Here is a 16,795-nt window from a genome sequence, read left to right on the forward strand (position 1 = left end):
CCTGATACTTTGCTGAAGTCTTCTATTAGTTCCAGTAGTTTTCTTGTGGATTCTTTGGGGTTTTCTGTGTATAAGATCATATCATCTGTGAATAGTGATACTTTTACTTCTTCCTTACCAGTGTGGATGCCCTTTATTTCCTTTTCTTGTCTTATTGCTCTGGCTAGGACCTCCAGCACAGTGTTGAATAAGAGGGGTGATAAAAGGCATCCTTGTCTGGGTCTCGTTATCAAATGGAATTCTTTCAGACTCTTTCCATTTAGAATGATGTTGGCTGTTGACTTTGTGTAAATGCCTTTTATTATGTTGAGAAATTTCCCTTCTGTTCCTATTTTGCTGAGAGTTTTTATTATGAATGGGTGTTTGGACTTTGTCAAATGCCTCTTCTGCATCAATTGATAAGATCATGTGGTTCTTATCTTTTGTTTTGTTTATGTGATGGACTACATTGATTGTTTTTCTAATGTTAAACCATCCCTGCATACCTGGTGTGAATCCCACTTGGTTATGATGAATTATTTTTTTTGATTTTTTTTTTATTGAATTCTATTGGCTAGAATTTTGTTGAGGATCCCTAAATATTCTTAACACCTGTTCCCTCATCTCCACCTGCTCCTGTTCAGATCTTAGTCTTCTCTAGACTGGACCCGTGTAATGGCTCCTAAATGAGTCTCCCTCTGCACTGTCAGAGGAAACATCCTAAACACATCTCTGAGCATGTCCCTCCATTAGAATGTTCAGTGGCTTCCCACTGCTGAGGGACAAAGTCCAAACTCCACAGTCCAGCACCCTGAGTCCTTTACAGTGAGGTCTCAACCTTACTTTCCACACATTTCCCACTCTCCCTCCACCCCCAAATGTTCACACTCCTTTTTCAGGCTGTGCACTAGGCCTGGCATTTCACAACCAAAAGGTTCCTTAATGTGTTTTCCTAAATAAAAGTTCAGCAGACCCTGGTTCTCCACCTTTAGCAACACCAAGAACTGTCAGAATCTTTGAAACAACTTCACAGGTTTCAAAAGTTTTGAGTTAAATGTATGGGCCCTCTGTTACCTTCCTCCTTACTTACCTCAGAACGTTGTGAAGATTAAGAGGCACAATGTATTAGAAGAGCTTAGCATAGTGATTGCATGCAGCTGGTGCTCGATACATATGAGTTAGAACACTAATTTTATTATTCCCTCCTTTGTCCCCACCCCTGTAAGCAGGAGGACCAGAGAGCAACAGAAAATTTTCTCGACCTTTCCAGGACAAACCCTAGAAGTTGTGTTTTCCCTGCCCCCCCTTTTTTTCCCAGTTCAGGGGACAGCAGAGCACGTGGCGTTGCTGGGTGAATGTTTGCTGAATGACTGAGTGTATGCCTTGGGGCAGATGCCAGGTTGGGTCCCCTGTCAGCACATGAACTTCCTGCCTGCCCAGGTTGTGGTGTCTGTGCCCTGAACAAAGGCAACAAGTAAGGGGGAACCAAAACCAAACTATCAAGATGATTCGGACTCATAGCGACCCTATAGGACAGAGGAGAACTGCCCCATAAAGTTTCTAAGGCTCTAATCTTTAGGGAAGCCAACTGCCACATCTTTCTCCCTCTGAGCAGCTGATGGGTTCAAACCACCCACATTTCAGTTAGCAGCCAAGCGCTTAATCACTGCGCCACAGGGCCACGCAATAAGGGGAACAGTGGCACTGAAATCGAGCTGGTCATCCAGCTTGGTCAAGCCTGGACTGGGGCAGAGGCAGCTTTTTCTAATTGGTTCACAGACGCCCCACCCCCCAAGCCATTTCCTAATTGGTCTGCCCATAAGGGGCTCTTTTCCGAATTGGTCTACCCCTAGGGGGTGCCTTTTTCTAATTATACAGAGGCGCCGGATCTCCACGGCCTGCACTCCCCAACAGGCTTCCTTAAAGCAAGGCCCACTTTGAGGAAGGAAATTGTGGTCATAAAACAATATATAAACAACCACCTATTAAAATTACAATTAGTGCAATTAATGTTTGTTGAGATATCAGGATATCCTACAGGATATCAGGTACCCACCCTAAAGTCAATCAGAAGGAATTTGGTGATGACCCATCATTTCCTCTCCATTTGCGGTCTTTGCCATCACATTTGCCACCTTTTGTTGATTCCTTCTCATGCACCAGGCCCTGGGCTAAGCGCGTTACACTAGGGCTTCCAACCGGTTCATTCCGGTTCGACCCACTGCTGAGAATTTGCATTTCCACCCCAGGTGTACTGAATCAGAATCTACATTTTGACAAGATCTCCAGGTGATTCTTTTCCAAAGCCCTGCTAAACACAGACTGGACGTCTCTGTTCAACCTCACAACAGACCTTGAGATAGGCACTATTTTTCTCCATTTTACAGATGAGGAAATGCTTGACAGAAGCAACTAGTCCGGAATCCTTAGCTAGGAAATCTAGGAGCCTGGGAAATTGGGGGCAGGCAGGCAGGCCCTCCCTTGCCCGGGAAATCCCTGCACTCTGCAACCCCCTGTCGTGGAGTCCTGCTAACCTGGTGCATCTCATACGGATCGTCCTTCAGGCACCCGCTTTTTGGGGGGAGTATGTTGTGGGCAACACCAGGGTACCCGGACCCTTCACTGGGGGCAGGGGACTGCATTAACCTCCTCCCCGCCCTCAGGCGTTAAGACCCCCTTGTGGAAGAAGGAACTGGAGGAGCCCCGGGCCGGGGAGGCAGAAGAGAAAGAGGAGGAGGGGTCGGAGGAGGAAGAGGAGGAGAGGCAGCCGGCGGAGAGCGCGGCCGAGGGCGAGGAGGAATACCCGGTGGCGGCGGAGGACGAGGGCCGCAACCGGGGCTCAGTGTCCTACTGCCCACTGCGCCAGGAGTCCAGCACCCAACAGGTGGCGCTGCTGCGGCCCGCGGACAGCAGCTTCTGGGCCTGGTTCAGTCCCTTCGCGCTGCTCGGCGGCTTGGGGGCTCCCGCCGACAGGTGAGGGCGCTCCCCTGGCCGCTCAGCCCCTCCGGGAGCCCTATGCCGGCAGAGGACTAGGGCCCGGGAAGGATGGAGGCTGCCATGGCTCCAGGATGAAGGGGTCGGGACTTTGCACTGAGCGCCTGGGCCCCCGCCCGCAGAAAGCGAAGCCTCCCGGAGGAGCCCTGCGTGTTGGAGAAGCCGCGGCGGCGGCCGCGCGGCGGGGGCTGTGCGCGCTGCGAGATCCTTTTCTGCAAGAAATGCAGAAGCCTCCACAGCCCCCCAGTCTACGTGGCGCACTGCATTCTGGAACACCGGGACCTGGGTGAGGCGAGGGCTTCAGGAGGGGCAGGAGCCGCCGGGGGCTCCTGAGCGCCTCACCTCCCCAGCCTTTAGGTCCTCCGTCCTTGCCTGCCTGACCCAACCCCCTGCAACCTTCTCCTCACCCCTGATTCGGAGACCCGCTCCAGCACATTCTGCAGAACTGCCCTTTCTCAGAAACGCCATCCCTCAGTCAAGAGGCCCACTGTTGATGTGGCGTTCCCACCAATGAGGAGCCCAGCACAACCTGGCGCTCCATCCCTCTAATAGCGCCTCCTGAGGGCTCCCCGCCCGAGGCAGCACCCAGTGCCTACTGCCCACCTGACTCGGTTCGGACACAGCCTCACATTCATCTCTTGGATATTTCAGGTCCTTCTGGCCCCCCGGGCAGAGGCATCGCCTAGAGAAAATAGCCTCCCTGTTCCCTCCCCCTTTGAGAAACCTGCCCCCTCCCCTCAAATCCTTCAATAAAGCCTCTGACCAAAGTGTCAGTGCCTTGAGGTGGGGATGAGGTGACTGGGGGGTGGGGGTGATGAAGATTAACCCTTCTCAACTTCCCATAGGGTTCAGGCCAGAGGGAAAAGGGCTGGTAGAGAGCCCCCTCCATCAGCCTCTCCCAGGACAGGGCCTGCACCCAAAGGCCATTCTGCCCACTTCACAGAGAAGAAAATGAAGGCCCAGAAGCCAGGAATGCCCGTTGGGAGTTGGGGGCTGAACCCTTGGCAAGCCCATTCTCCCCTCCCCCTGGAAAACTGATCTTGCTGAAGCTAATGAGTGTAAAATGAGGCTCTGGCAGGTGTGGAGGGGCTGTGGTTGAGGGGAGAGGGCTACAGAAGCAGATGCTAAAATCAGACTGGCTAAGGTGGAGGGGGGCTGGAGAGCTGGTTCCTTCTCTAGGAATTCCAGCTATTCTTGGCCATCTGGTAGGAGCTTCGGGAATGCTGCATGTGTGGCCCGGAGAATGGGGCCATTGTGAGGACAAGGCCTCCCTCCAACCTGCAGTACCGGCAGAGCTTCCCCGTTCTGAGCCGTAGTGGAAGCTGCATCCCCAGGGCCTGCAGACCTTACTACATGTGGTTCTCCATCTGGCCTGTGAGGGAGGCAGGATGTTTTGCTTTTTGAAGCAAGGCAAGCCCCCTTCTACCCATCATAAACACACAGACACACAGACACACAGACACACACACACACACAGAGTGTGAGCACTGTCCCAGCATCCCCGGCATCCACGCCCACCTGGTCTCACTGGGAACGATGGAAGAATGGTTTCAAGGAAGGCTGGTTCTGCCTCCGGCCCACCAGCTGGGGCTCCTCTTTATTCCAGTCCCTCACAAAAGCTGAGGCCTAGCAGGGTTGCGTCAATCTCCCTCCTGCTTAGGGTCCTGACCCCTTCAGGGCCTCTGACGTTGGAGACCCCACACCCCTGCCCCATCCAAGCTTCCTTAGGGTGGCGTCTCTGCTTTAAATAAGACACAGTTCTCCAAAACCTAATACAGGAAGCCCTGAGGGTGAGAGGACAGTTTTGCAAGTGTCCCCAACCTTTGCATAGAATCTTGCATTCTCCCTGATTGGATCTCAATGCTGCCCCCTTGTGGGCGGGAACTCCTCTTTTATCAGAAGAAACAAAATCTCGAAAGCTTGGGAGGAAAGAGGTCCTTGGCGAAAAGGCGGTGAGATCAGGGACTCTTGGATAGATCCCACCCCGACCTCCAGGTGGCGGGAAGGGCACACAGAAAATGCCACATTCTCCAGCGGATAAACGCAAACTTTCTGGTGGAGACTTCCAGCCCAGTCTTCCACAGAGAGGCTGAGGCTTTCACGACACAGGTCCCGCTCCTGAGGCAGAGGAATCGAATTGGCCATGAGGGTGCCAACGGTTCAGTAGGTGGTGGGGCCTTCAGAACAGGGCGCCCCCCGAGTTGGCGTGCCAGCATCCCATCCAGGGCAACTCGGCAGCCCAGCGGCCTGAGGCGGTCGCCCGCAGTTTCGTGTAGTCAAGGCGCCAGTATCTGTCATCTCGGAAGAAGATGACGGAGCCGTCCGGCTGCGGCAGGGCGCCGCTGACCTCCTCAGGGACACCGCCCCAGTCCTGCAGGTCACGGGGATAGTAGGGCTCCACCTGCAGCCCCCCTCGGGCCAACACGTAGTAGCGGGCACCCTTGAAGAGGACCAGGCGACGCAGCGGAGGGAAGAAGAGCGCGGCGTCTGGGTGGCGGGGCAGGCCCCCTGTCCGGCACAGCTGCGGGGAGCGCCACACAGGCTTGGAGCCCCGAAACCTCCAGCATCGACTGCCTGTGGGGCGTGGGGGCGGGGACAAGGTGAGCTGGAGGCTCTCGACGTTTATTCCTCCACCCTAGCCGTCTCCTATACGCTCTCTTCCTGTCCACCCCAGCCCCCATGTTGGAGCCCGGGTTGTTAGTATTCTTAATAGTCATAATGGATTATGCTAATCATTATTTATAAACAGTAGGGGAGATAGGAGGACTGTTGTTGTGGTCTAGACTTTAAGCTGGTGTCAGCAGAGGGCAGATAGTACTGCATGAATCTATTTACCACATAGAGGAAGCAAGGCCCCCTCCCCCAGTAAGGAATGAAAACAGGCAAGGCCAGGAGCTTTCTTCACCACCAAGTACTGTGGTAACTAGTAGTTCCGTGAGGACAGGGATTTCTGCTCTGTTCGCTGCTGTCTCCAACACCTCCAACAGTGTCTAGTGCCGAGAAGGCACTCAATCTTTGTTGAATGAATGAATGAATACTATTTACTGAAGCATTACCATGCATCTAGTATCATACTGCACACTCTTCAGACATTATGCTCTAATTCTTCCAATAAACCTGAGGTATTAATTTCGCCATTCAAGAAATTCAAGCAAAGAAAGTTGAGTGACATGCCCAACCCCACACAGCCAGGATTCCACAGAAGGTCCAACTCTTTCTGCTGAACTGCAGAGCTCAGGAGTGGTCTTCTACATCCCTCTGGATTCTTCTCTGAAATCTTCCCTATCTCTCTCTGCTGCAACCTAGACACCTGCCCAGCCCCCACTCCATTACAGAAAGGAATCCCCTGGTGGAGTCTTCCCTGGGATCACAGGTTCAAATTGGAATAGGGACTCCACCATGGACTCGCTGTGTGATACTCTTCCCCTGTTTTGTCCTCTTAACCTTGGTTGTATAAGACACCTCCTCTCTCTAGGCCTCAATTTTCTCCACTGGCCCAGGGCTGGTACCTTTGAAGAAGTAGAAGTCTCCATCCTCCAAAGACGCTGCAGCAGCCTCAATGTTGGGGGGCAGCCCGGCCCACCTTTCCTGCAGTGAGCGGGGCTCTGAGACGTTGCCATCAGCTGCCACTTCCCAGAAGTGGCTCCCTTTAAAAATGTACACTCGCTGCTGCCCGTCTTCCCGGAGACATGAAAGAAGAGAGGAAGGACCATCAGCCTCCTGTCTTCTTTCCAGGGAAGGCACTTTCCTAGAACTCAGCTTCCCAAACTGACCAGGAGAGGATATAGTGTACACAGGTGGAGCTGAGGGGAAAGTGGGCAGGAGAAAGCAGCATCTGGTGTGGGCTTGCTGCCTGGCAGAATGCTTCTGACCTGAGGCTTCTGGATTTTATAAGTCATCCCCCACCCCCCACCCCCCATCCCTTGTCCCGCAGCTCTGGAGACCCTTGGAGATGTGGAGGTGCAGGAAAGAAAGAAGTGAGGCACAGCATGGGCTGGGGCCATCTTACCTATCGTGATGGCATCGAAGGAAGAGTGGCAGTATTTAGGACCCTGGGTTTCAGGGCGCCTGCCCCGAGGACTGTGAAGGTCCCAGGCCTCAAAGTCAATGAACAGCTTTCCTGGGAGCTGGACAGCCACTGAGCCCCCCAGGGGCTTCCCTTCATGAGGAGGGAGAGAACACACATAGAGGGGGGCTGTGTTGAGGACTCCAGACCACCTCCTTGGTTCCTTTTGTCATTATCTGATGAGAGGCAGGGAAGGTGAGTGGGATGGGGGCTGAGCTGACCCTGGGTATTGGTGTTAACCATAGCACTGAACCCAGGGAAAGCCTGGGAAAGAGGGACCTATTGAGATAAAATTGGGATCGGATGCCAAGCAAGAGTTTGGGACTAAGAAAGGCAGAGGATTCTGAGTCCCGAGCAATACTGGTGGCACGAGGGCAGAGTTCAGGGATGCAGGCTGTGATAACTACAGCAATTATAATAATTATCATTATTATCCTTCCCTTATGAGAGGAGTGAGGCAGAGTCCAATGAATTTAGAATTTGGCAACAACTCCTGAATCCAGTCTTCAACTTCCCAACTGTGTGACCTTGGAAAAGTTACCTAGCCTCTCTAAGCCCCATTCTCCTATCTGTGGACAGAAAGATGCTTATCTCACGGGCGTGTTATGAGTATGTTAAGTGCCTGGCAAGTGGTAGATACTCATGAAATAGTAGCTAATTACCATTATGTTTGCGCAGGTGTCTCAGGCTACAAAGCATGTTCATACCCACTAGCATAATAGCCCTGTGAGGTAAGCAAGGCCTTAGTTATTACCCCTTTTTCACATAAATTAAAGCTGAGGGCACTCAGAGGGGAAATGCTTTCGCTAAGGGCTAATCAAGTATGGAATGATGACTTGAACCCAGGCTTCCTGGCTCTGCCCACCGCACCACACGCTGGGGCAGGCCTAGGGTGCCGGCAGGTCGCTGGGGCAGTAGCACTGGCCAATTCACTCGCCCTGCCTGCTCTGGGAGGGAAGGCCCTATCTGATTTCAAAGCCAGGCAGAGACTCAAGCTCACAGATGGAGTGGAGGAGGCAAGCAAGTACGGCTGGGGGCAGGAATGTGGGCTTTAGGGTCTGGGATGGGGCAAGAGGCAGGACCAAGGATTGGGTCTGGGTGATGGGGCAGGGATGTTTGAGGAGCTGCTGAGGCCACGGTTGGGCAGGGGTTAAGGAAATGAACTGCAAGGGAGAACTGCGCAGGAATTAGGTGGGACTGCTGAAGATAGGCCCAAGGTCTGGGGGAAGCAGGAGCCTGAGGAAGGGGTTTTCAGATTTGAGGAGCCAGGGACTTCAGGACTGGGGAGGACCGCAATGGGAAGAGCCAGATCCCTGCGGTTAGGATAGGGGCTCTAAGTTGAGCAGCAAGTGTCCAAGGACTGGAGGTGCAGGAGTTAAGGGTGGGCCGCTACTGGGGCACGACTGGGGGCTCACCATACAGCCTCTGCACTGCCAGCACGTCGTCCCAGCTGAGCAGTGCGTCGCTGCCCAGTCTCTTGTAGTACGGCGCCATGAGGGCGCGCGGCGCGGGTGAGTGGGTCAGGCCTAGAGTGTGGCCGATCTCGTGCGCCACCACCACGAACAGATTGCGCCCCCGGCGGCGGCTGAGGGACCAGCGCTCGTCCAGGTCGAAGTGTGCTTCGCCTCGCCGGGGCAGGAAGGCGTGCGCCAGAGCGCCCCCTATAGGCGGCACAGTGGGTCAGGGGGAGCGACTGGCCCGCGCCGCCACCAAGTACCCACAGCCTGATGCAAATACCTTTGTGGGGGGGTGGGTGTCGCTATTTGCCGCTGCATAATTTCCCTCCCAATTAAGTCTGGCAGAAGCTGGAGTGTGAGGCAGTGGACAGGTGACTAGGCTGTGCGGTGTGAACGCCTAAGAGACAGCGGGGTGTAAGGATAGTGTGGGGCCAGACTGCCAAGGTTCAGATTCTAATTTTACCATGCTGTGTGACCTTGGGCAAGTAGCTTAACTTCTCTGTGTCTCAGCTTCCTGATCTGAAAATGAGAATGATGACAATGAGCTTCTTTCTTTTGTTCTGAGGATTGTTGTCCTGAGGATTAAATGAGGATGCTAAACGTAATACTTAGAACAGTGTTTAGCACATAAGTGCTACCTAAGAATTTTCAAGAAGCTCTAGGAGACCTAAACCTGTTCTACAATGAACCTCTGAAGAAACTATTGCCCTGAGATAATCTTTAAAACCTTAAACCAAAAACATCTCTTGAATCTTCCTAAAACCAAACAATAGTTTAGCTTAACTGGTAAAGAATGTCTGCCTTGAGCATTGTGCTCTTTTAGGATATATCCATACGGGATCAAACTGACAACGCAGCTTAAAAGATGAGATAGGAAACTTAGAGGGCAGTGAGTTTATGTTAATGGGGGAGGAACAACTTGGAAAAGGAGGGCGAGAATGGTTGCACAACTCGAAGAATGTAATCAATGTCACTGAATTGTACATGTAGAAACTGTTGAATTGGTATATCTTCTGCTGTGTATATTCTCAACAACAATAGAAATAAAATAAATTATTTTTAAAAATCTGCTCTAAAAAATGAAGTTTATTTATAAAAGAAAAACAAGATCTAGGCGTAGGTATAGTGGGTACCCCTAGAAGAGGGCATGATGGAACCTTCTGGGTGCTGGTAATGTTCTGTTTCTCTCTCTGGGTGTGGGCGTGTTCACTTGGTGAAAAGTCATCAAGCTGTAAATTTATGATTTGTACACTTTCTGTGTGTGTATGTTTTCTTCAGTAAACATTATATATATTCTTTTGTTCTTGCCCTTCCTCTACCAAGCCTCCTCTGTGGGCCTCTACCTACCTGCTTGTAAGAGGGGCAGAGGGAGCCAGGCTGGAGCAGTGATTCTCCAGCTTTTAGCATGCCCCACATGGAGCTTACTAGGTATGCAGTTTCCCCCCTTGTAGCTGGCTTTCCTCAGAGGCAGGTGACCCTGATGCAGACCGCACTGTGATAATGTTGACCTAGAGACTTGTTGAGAGTCCTTCAGAGCTGCCTTCTTGGAGCCCAGGCCAACTGGGACCTGGCAAAGGTCGGGAGGCTGGCATTAAAGGACAGCCTCATTCGGGCCTGGAGAGTCGGCGGGGAATACATGCCTCCTGTTCTGAATGTGCCTTGACCTGTTTTGAGCCCTGTTAGATCCATTCCATCAGCTTTCACAATAACCCTGGGAGATGGATGGGCAGATTTCAAAGAGGAGAAGATCAAAACTCAGGAAGACAAAGCGTCTGTCCCACATCAGAGAGCTGCTGGGGGAACCTGGTGTCCAGTGCTATCTTAGCTATCTGACTCGGCCTGGGTACGGACATAAACATCTCATGTGGGTATCATGTGTGAAGTGAGTTATATGCAAGCACATGTGTGTGTTACATGTGGATTCCACAAAACCTAGATTTCCCCTAGTCCTAACCGGGGTCCCAGCAGCCAAGCCTGGAAGTGGTTTTGCTGTGGGTGGGTTTGATGGAAAGCAGGATAGTGCAAAGGTAGGGGTGGGGGAAGGCAAGTTCCCAGGACACACAAGGGTTTAAGTCTCCTCCCTGAGACTTAGAACTCAGGTTTGTTTTCCTCATTAGCGGAGAGATTAGCAGAGGGCCTCTGTTCAGTTTCTAAAGGCCAGTGCTGTGCAGACTAGGAGGAGAGCCACTTAAATTGCAGCCAGAACCCTTCAGGTTAAACAAACAGGAGAACTGTCTGTGGCTGTGGGTATGTGGAACATTTATGTGGCAGGCAGGGGGTAAAACCCCTCTTGTCCTGTGGCAGCTGGAGGAGAGGGCAGGAGTGGGACAGCGGTAGACTTTGGATATTTTTTGAGGGTTCTGATCTGGAGAATATCCACTCCTGTAGAACAAGAGAGGCACAGGCTTTTCTAGAGATGGGATAGATGACAAGACCTCAGAAGCTTCTTCCAGAACAGAAAACATTCTTTAGAGCTTACAAAGCATTTTCCATACAGAACCTCATCTGCATCTGATCTTCCCTTCAGCCATGTGGTACACAATTGGGCAGGTACCACTGTTGCCATTTTACAGATGAAGAGACTGAGAATTCTTTAGAGGGGAAGCAGCTTGCTTGAGGTCACAGGGATAGTGAATGCTCACTGACACCCTAGACTACCTCTTCTGGTTTGGTTTCCCTCCCGCCGTTGGAAGACCCAGCCTGGGTGTGGGAGAGAAAAGGCTTTGTGGGGATGGATGGTCAGCACCTGGGCCGTCGAAGGCGTTGCCTAGCCCGTCGTTGTGGTCCCCTTGGAAGAAGGTGAGGCGGATGTCGGCGGGGCCTGTGGCCGGGGCCTCCCAGAACTCTAGCGCTGAGACATTGCTCCACAGCTGGAAGGCGGCGTGCACAGCCCCTCGAACTGCCGGCTCGGGCAGGTGCTCAGGCCAGTTGACCAGGCGGTAGGAGAGGTGCTGCTTGTACCACTTGTTGCCTGACACCAGAGAGGCCGCGTCAGTTACACCTGGGCCTGGTCCCCGCAGAGCCCTCAGTGTGATGGGGGAAACAGATCATCCCTAGAGGAGCCTCTGATCTGATGGGGAAGACACAGTTCTTGCCCTGGGGAACCCAGTCTGACTGGGGAGACACTACCCTTGCACTGAGAGGAGACACTACCTCTGTCCTGGAAAGCCCTCAGTCCAGTGGCTTTTATGGGGAGACCCCAGTCTGATGGAGGAGATGCAGCCCCTGCCCAACCCAAAGAGGTCTATGTCTGACCCCCCTGGTCTGGGTTCTGTTCTCTTTGCTGAGAACAATTCTGTGCCTCTTGCTGGCAGGAAATTCCAGCCCCTGCCTCTGTGTCAGGGCAGGGGAGAGGTGCGGCCTCCAGGCCACAGCTGTGGCTGCCCTCCCCTCCCCTCCTTCCTCCTTCCCTCCACCCCTCCCACCCTCCTGCCACCTCCTGAGGCTTCACCCTGCCCTTTCCAGTGCCCCAGGCGGGTGGCTGACCAGCGACCACAAGATCCATTTATTTGAGGTCTTTCCCTGCTCCCCTCTCCCTTCCCCTTGCTTCCTCAGGGACTCAGGAGAGCTTCGAGGTGAAAACAAATAAGAACAAAGGGTGTGTTTTGTCAATGACTGAGAGGAATTTTCCCATCTCGGCTTAGTTAAGAGTTTGTTTCCCTTAGCCCAAAACTGAAGTTACTCCCTGAGGGTTGAGAATCTGGCCCCAGGTCAACTGAGTCTGGGTCCCTCTGCAGCTTACCACACACCCAGGAACAGGGTGGTTAGAAGGTTCAGACCCAGGGTTTCTCTTGGGCCATTTCTGAGTGCTGCAAAGTCAGGGGGCCTAGATTGTGACTCCAAGTCCCAGCCTGGAGGGAGACGCACGAGCCCAGGGAGAACGCAAGAGTCATATTCACTTTTGGGCCTTAGTTTCCTCAGTTATACGAATGGACCAGAATCCCTGGAGCATGGACAGCAGGCAGGAAGGGCAGGTCTTGTCATGTCAGGGGGCCAGGCCAGCGGATAGAGAGCCCAGGCCACAGCCACCTCTTTCCCTTGGAAGGGCAGGTGCCCTGTAAGCCCACAGCAGGTTCAGGCCACCTGCCCCTTCGCCCTGGGGAAGCCCTTGCCTGAAAAAGCAGCAGGAATGAAGTCATGGAAGTTTGGCCATCTCCTTCTCCAACATCTCTGTTCTATTTGGAGAAACTGAGACCTGTGGCTCAGGGGTCACAGAATGAGTGATTGGCTGAGCTATGCCCTGAGCCCGGGCCTCCTGACACCTAATCTAGTGCTCTTTCCACTATACCACGGAGATAAGCAGGCACATTTGCTAAAACTCCAGGATTATAAATCTGCCTTGAACATCATTCCTTGGGGTCAAAGCAGGGACTCTGCTGGAACTGAAATTCTCCAGATGGAAGGGAGGGTTTAGAGAGCAAAGGAGTGGGGGAGGGACATGCCCCTTCTCCCACCCTTGAGCCAAGCTCCATTCAAGGCAATGCTGCTGCCCTGGGGCCTGTTTGGCCTGGCAGGCACCCAGCCTCTGCCTCCCAGCCAGTGACCAACCCTCAGGGAGGGAAGATGGAATGATTCTGAGGAATGGAGGGAGACTAGGAAGTCAGAAGGAAGGCCCAGGGTCCAGAGGCCCCCCCTGAGGGTTCATTAGGTATAACAACATTTCTGCATTGAAAGTCTTCACCAGTGGCCCTAAACTGGCTGGCTCAGACTTTTTCCACACTCTGCTGTATGTCACTCTTGCTTTCCGCCCTCAAGTCTTTATTCTTCTAGAAGAGTCTGAGGTGAAGGCTCCTGCCTCTTTGCAGCTTAGGTGCCCCCTCACTTCACAGGCAGGAAAGGGGGAGGGTGGGCAATTCTCTCACTCTAGGTAGCCCATGGGGATGACAGCTCTTAGGATAAAAATCGTGTGTCTGTGTGTGTCTGTGTGTGTGTGTGTGTGTGTGTGTGTGTGTGGTGTTTGGGGTGAGGATAAAAGGGCAAATAAAAGGAATCTAATTTTCCTTGGGAGGAGAACAGTATCCAGGGTCGTTGGTGTGTCTACCAGGAAGGAAGGAACCCATGAGGGAGGGGGTGGGGAGCAGCCTGAGTCCTCGCCGGTATCCATGGCCACCTCCAGGCCCCTGTAGCACCTGGCACTGTACCCCTCTTGCTCTAATGTCCAAAAGGGAACAAAAAACAAACACACAGTTGCCATCAAGTCAGTTCCAACTCCAGCCAACCTCATGTGTTGCAGAGTAGAACTGCTCCATAGGGTTTCTGAGGCTGTGACCTTTCGGAAGCTGATCACCAGGCCTTTCTTCTGAGATGCTTCTGGGTGGCACCACCCAGGGACTCTGTCCAACAGGGAAGGGAGAAAGAAAAGGAGATGGGAAAGGGGAGGAGAGCTAAAAGTCTTGGCTGGGGAGGACTCTGGAGTCCTGACAACCAGTAGGCAGCTGAAGCTGCGGAAAAAGCATGGATTGGAATCCCAGTACCTCCACTTACAAAGTTACATAACAAATCACAGAATCTTGCCAAGCCTCAGTTTCCTTATTTGCAAACTTATTTGCAACATGTGGTGGGTGCTCAGTAAATATCCATCTCCCCCACCCCTGCCAGCTCTGTGAGGGTGCAGGGGGGATCGAAAATCAGCTCTGCAAGCAGAGAGAGGAGCAAGCACTTGGAATGAGGTTGCCAGATTTAACAAATAAAAATACAGGCACTCAGTTCAATTTGAATTTCAGATAAGCAAGAAATAATTTTTTTAGTATGAATATGTCAAAACAAAAAATTATTTGTTGTTCATCAAAAATTCAAATGTAACTAGCTGGGCATCTCGTATTTTACCTGGCAACCCTAACTGGATGCGGGCTTCATCAGCCCAGGGTTCTTGCATATAATGGAAAGTCACTGATCTAGGAATCCATTTCATTTTTTAAGCACCTACCCATGTTTGGGAATTTTCACATCTGGAACTCATTTAATCCTCCCAATAACAAGGTTCAGCCATACTCTGGCTGGGAAAGTTACCCAAGCTCTTGATCCCTCAGTTTGCCCATCTGTAAAGTGAGGATAATGATGGTACTCATTTTATTTGGTTCTTATGCTGATTAAATGAGTTAATCCATTTAGAACCTTGCTTGTCACATCATAAACGCTCAATAAACATTAACTGTTATTACGTTTTCTTTCCTAAGACATAAAAAGTGCTCAGAGCCTCTCAAGCCCACAGCTCCTTTCTAGAGAACATTTTCCCACCCAGGAGGTGCTATCTGAGGGACACTTCTGTGGGTCATGTTGTAAGTGGGAAACTCTCCGTCCAACCTGGCTACTGCTCTCTGGACCAGGCAGGCAACTTGGCTAGTCTGGACGGGGATGAGTCCACCAGCCTAGGTGCCTTGGCACGAATCTCTGCCCAATAGGGGTGCTCTGAATTGGATGGAGACAAATGGACTCCATCAGATCCTCCCTTGGGGCATGAGGAGGTGAGCTGCCATCATATCAGAAGGAAGTATCCCTAGTGCTCGGGTTATGCCCAGAGTGCCTGGAGGCATCTTCCCAATGCTCTGTGAGGCCAGCTACAGCCGGTAGGTGCAGCTGCTGAGACTGCTTCTGGGGCTGCATCACCTCTCACAACGAGTCCCTTCCACTTGGTAATCAGCGCCTGTCTCTCCCTTGCAACCTGAAGAAAACGAAGGTTCATTGAGCAAAGTGACATGACCCAGGTCACATACCTGAGACCTGAACCCAGAGCCCCGGGCTCCAGGGATGTTGTTCCTTCTGCTCTACCACCGCTTCCTGAGCTCATAGTTCTTCTCCCTTCTACCTCATCCTTCCCTCTGCTGCCCAGAAACACAGAGGGATGCAGACACAGAGGGAGCCTGGACCCCAACGCTGACTCTGCTTTACCAGGGGCGCAGTCAGTCAGTACTGGATACCCAGAATGGCTACATAGGTAGACACAGAGGAATTGGATTGGCAAACACCTGGAAACAGCCATCCTGAAATAGCTGATAAATGCAAACTATGTGCCTCTGTCCTTTACCGTTATAGATAAAAGTAGTTACCGCAAATTAAGACTGACAATGGCCCAAAACGCTCACAGTAAAATTAATTACAAGTGCAAACCTGACTGCATAATCCCATCTTGTGAGAAATCTTTGAAATGGCAAACATTGATTAGAGAAAATTAGACATGGTAAAAACCATCAAGATGTTAAAACTATACATGGTAAAACTTGTTATTAATGAAAAATTGACAGAAGAATCAAAATTTCATCCAGCTTAGGTCTTTAACATCAGGCCCTGGAAGACTGGGTTTGGTTAAAAAAAAAAAAAACTACAAAAGGAAAGTCACAACAGTAGAAGCTGTAATGTATAAAATGTGCGATTGTACTACAATGAAAAGTCTAAAACAGGCAAATCTATAGAGACAGAAAGTAGATTAGTGGGTGCCAGGGGCTGGGGAGACTGAGGAATGGGGAATGGGGAGTGACTGCTAACGGGCACAGGGTTCCTTTGTGGGGTGATGAAAATATCCTGGAATTAGATTGTGGTGATGGTTGTGCAGTTCTGAGCATCTACTAAAAAACACTGAATTGTACACTTGGATGGGTGAACAATTGTATGGTATGTGCATTACATCTCAATAAAGCTGTTAAAAAATGAGCTATGGACAAAAGAAAATGGATTGATGGATCACATCATTATTGAATAATTTTTATGAAAAAGAATGGATTCTGATGAAAATAACTTCAGCAAAATGTACATTAAAAAAATGACAACAGTTTAACTGCCCTGCATAGAAAACTGTGGGGATATGTGCCATTAAAATATGGATGTACAAAGGCCTCTATGCTGCACAACATGTTGAGACTTGTCCCCAACATGTTGAGACTTGTCACGACTTGTTTTTCCAAACCCGTTACTGATTGGCTTGTTTACCTGAATCCCTCCTCCCTTGCCCGAAACTTATTGTTATTCACCCAAAGCCCATTGTTCTGTTATTTGCTTCACTGCTTGCTGTATTGACTATAAAATAAACTCCTGGGACTCGAACCGGGGTTCGACTCCTCAGAGTGACCCTCCTGGCCCCACTTCTCTGTAAGAGTTGTGGCATTGGTTATTGTCTCCGCCGCCCCGACAACCGTCACCACTGCGACAGAAAACTGATCAAGGAATTAAGTGGGGTTGATGGAGTTTGCTTTGAAAAATAATTGCACAATGAAAATTCACCAGTATAGGTATAGTTCTTATTTCAATGTCTGTATTCACAAACAGGAGTCCCTGGGTGGTGCAAATAGTTAACACCCTTGGCTGG

The 16,795-nt window shown here is 51.2% G+C and overlaps 2 protein-coding genes across 2 annotated transcripts in view; one reads left to right on the plus strand and one right to left on the minus strand.

Moving 5' to 3' along the window:
* Nucleotides 1-3,306, plus strand: part of CUNH17orf50 (chromosome unknown C17orf50 homolog) — a 6,031-nt gene extending 2,725 nt beyond the window's left edge. The window contains exons 2-3 of the mRNA XM_004385460.1: nucleotides 2,643-2,952; nucleotides 3,096-3,306. Coding sequence (XP_004385517.1) covers nucleotides 2,643-2,952; nucleotides 3,096-3,306 — 521 coding nt within the window. The remainder of the gene's footprint in view (nucleotides 1-2,642; nucleotides 2,953-3,095) is intronic.
* Nucleotides 3,307-5,002: 1,696 nt separating this feature from the next.
* Nucleotides 5,003-16,795, minus strand: part of MMP28 (matrix metallopeptidase 28) — a 30,646-nt gene continuing 18,853 nt past the window's right edge. Inside the window, exons 4-8 of the mRNA XM_004385433.1 lie at nucleotides 11,243-11,467; nucleotides 8,455-8,700; nucleotides 6,983-7,132; nucleotides 6,483-6,650; nucleotides 5,003-5,547 (exon numbers count right to left, since the gene is read on the minus strand). Of these exons, the coding sequence (XP_004385490.1) occupies nucleotides 5,153-5,547; nucleotides 6,483-6,650; nucleotides 6,983-7,132; nucleotides 8,455-8,700; nucleotides 11,243-11,467 (1,184 nt within the window). The 3' untranslated portion in view covers nucleotides 5,003-5,152. The remainder of the gene's footprint in view (nucleotides 5,548-6,482; nucleotides 6,651-6,982; nucleotides 7,133-8,454; nucleotides 8,701-11,242; nucleotides 11,468-16,795) is intronic.

Source organism: Trichechus manatus, unplaced genomic scaffold, assembly GCF_000243295.1.
Source record: "Trichechus manatus latirostris isolate Lorelei unplaced genomic scaffold, TriManLat1.0 scaffold00138, whole genome shotgun sequence".
Classification (NCBI taxonomy): Eukaryota; Metazoa; Chordata; class Mammalia; order Sirenia; family Trichechidae; genus Trichechus; species Trichechus manatus.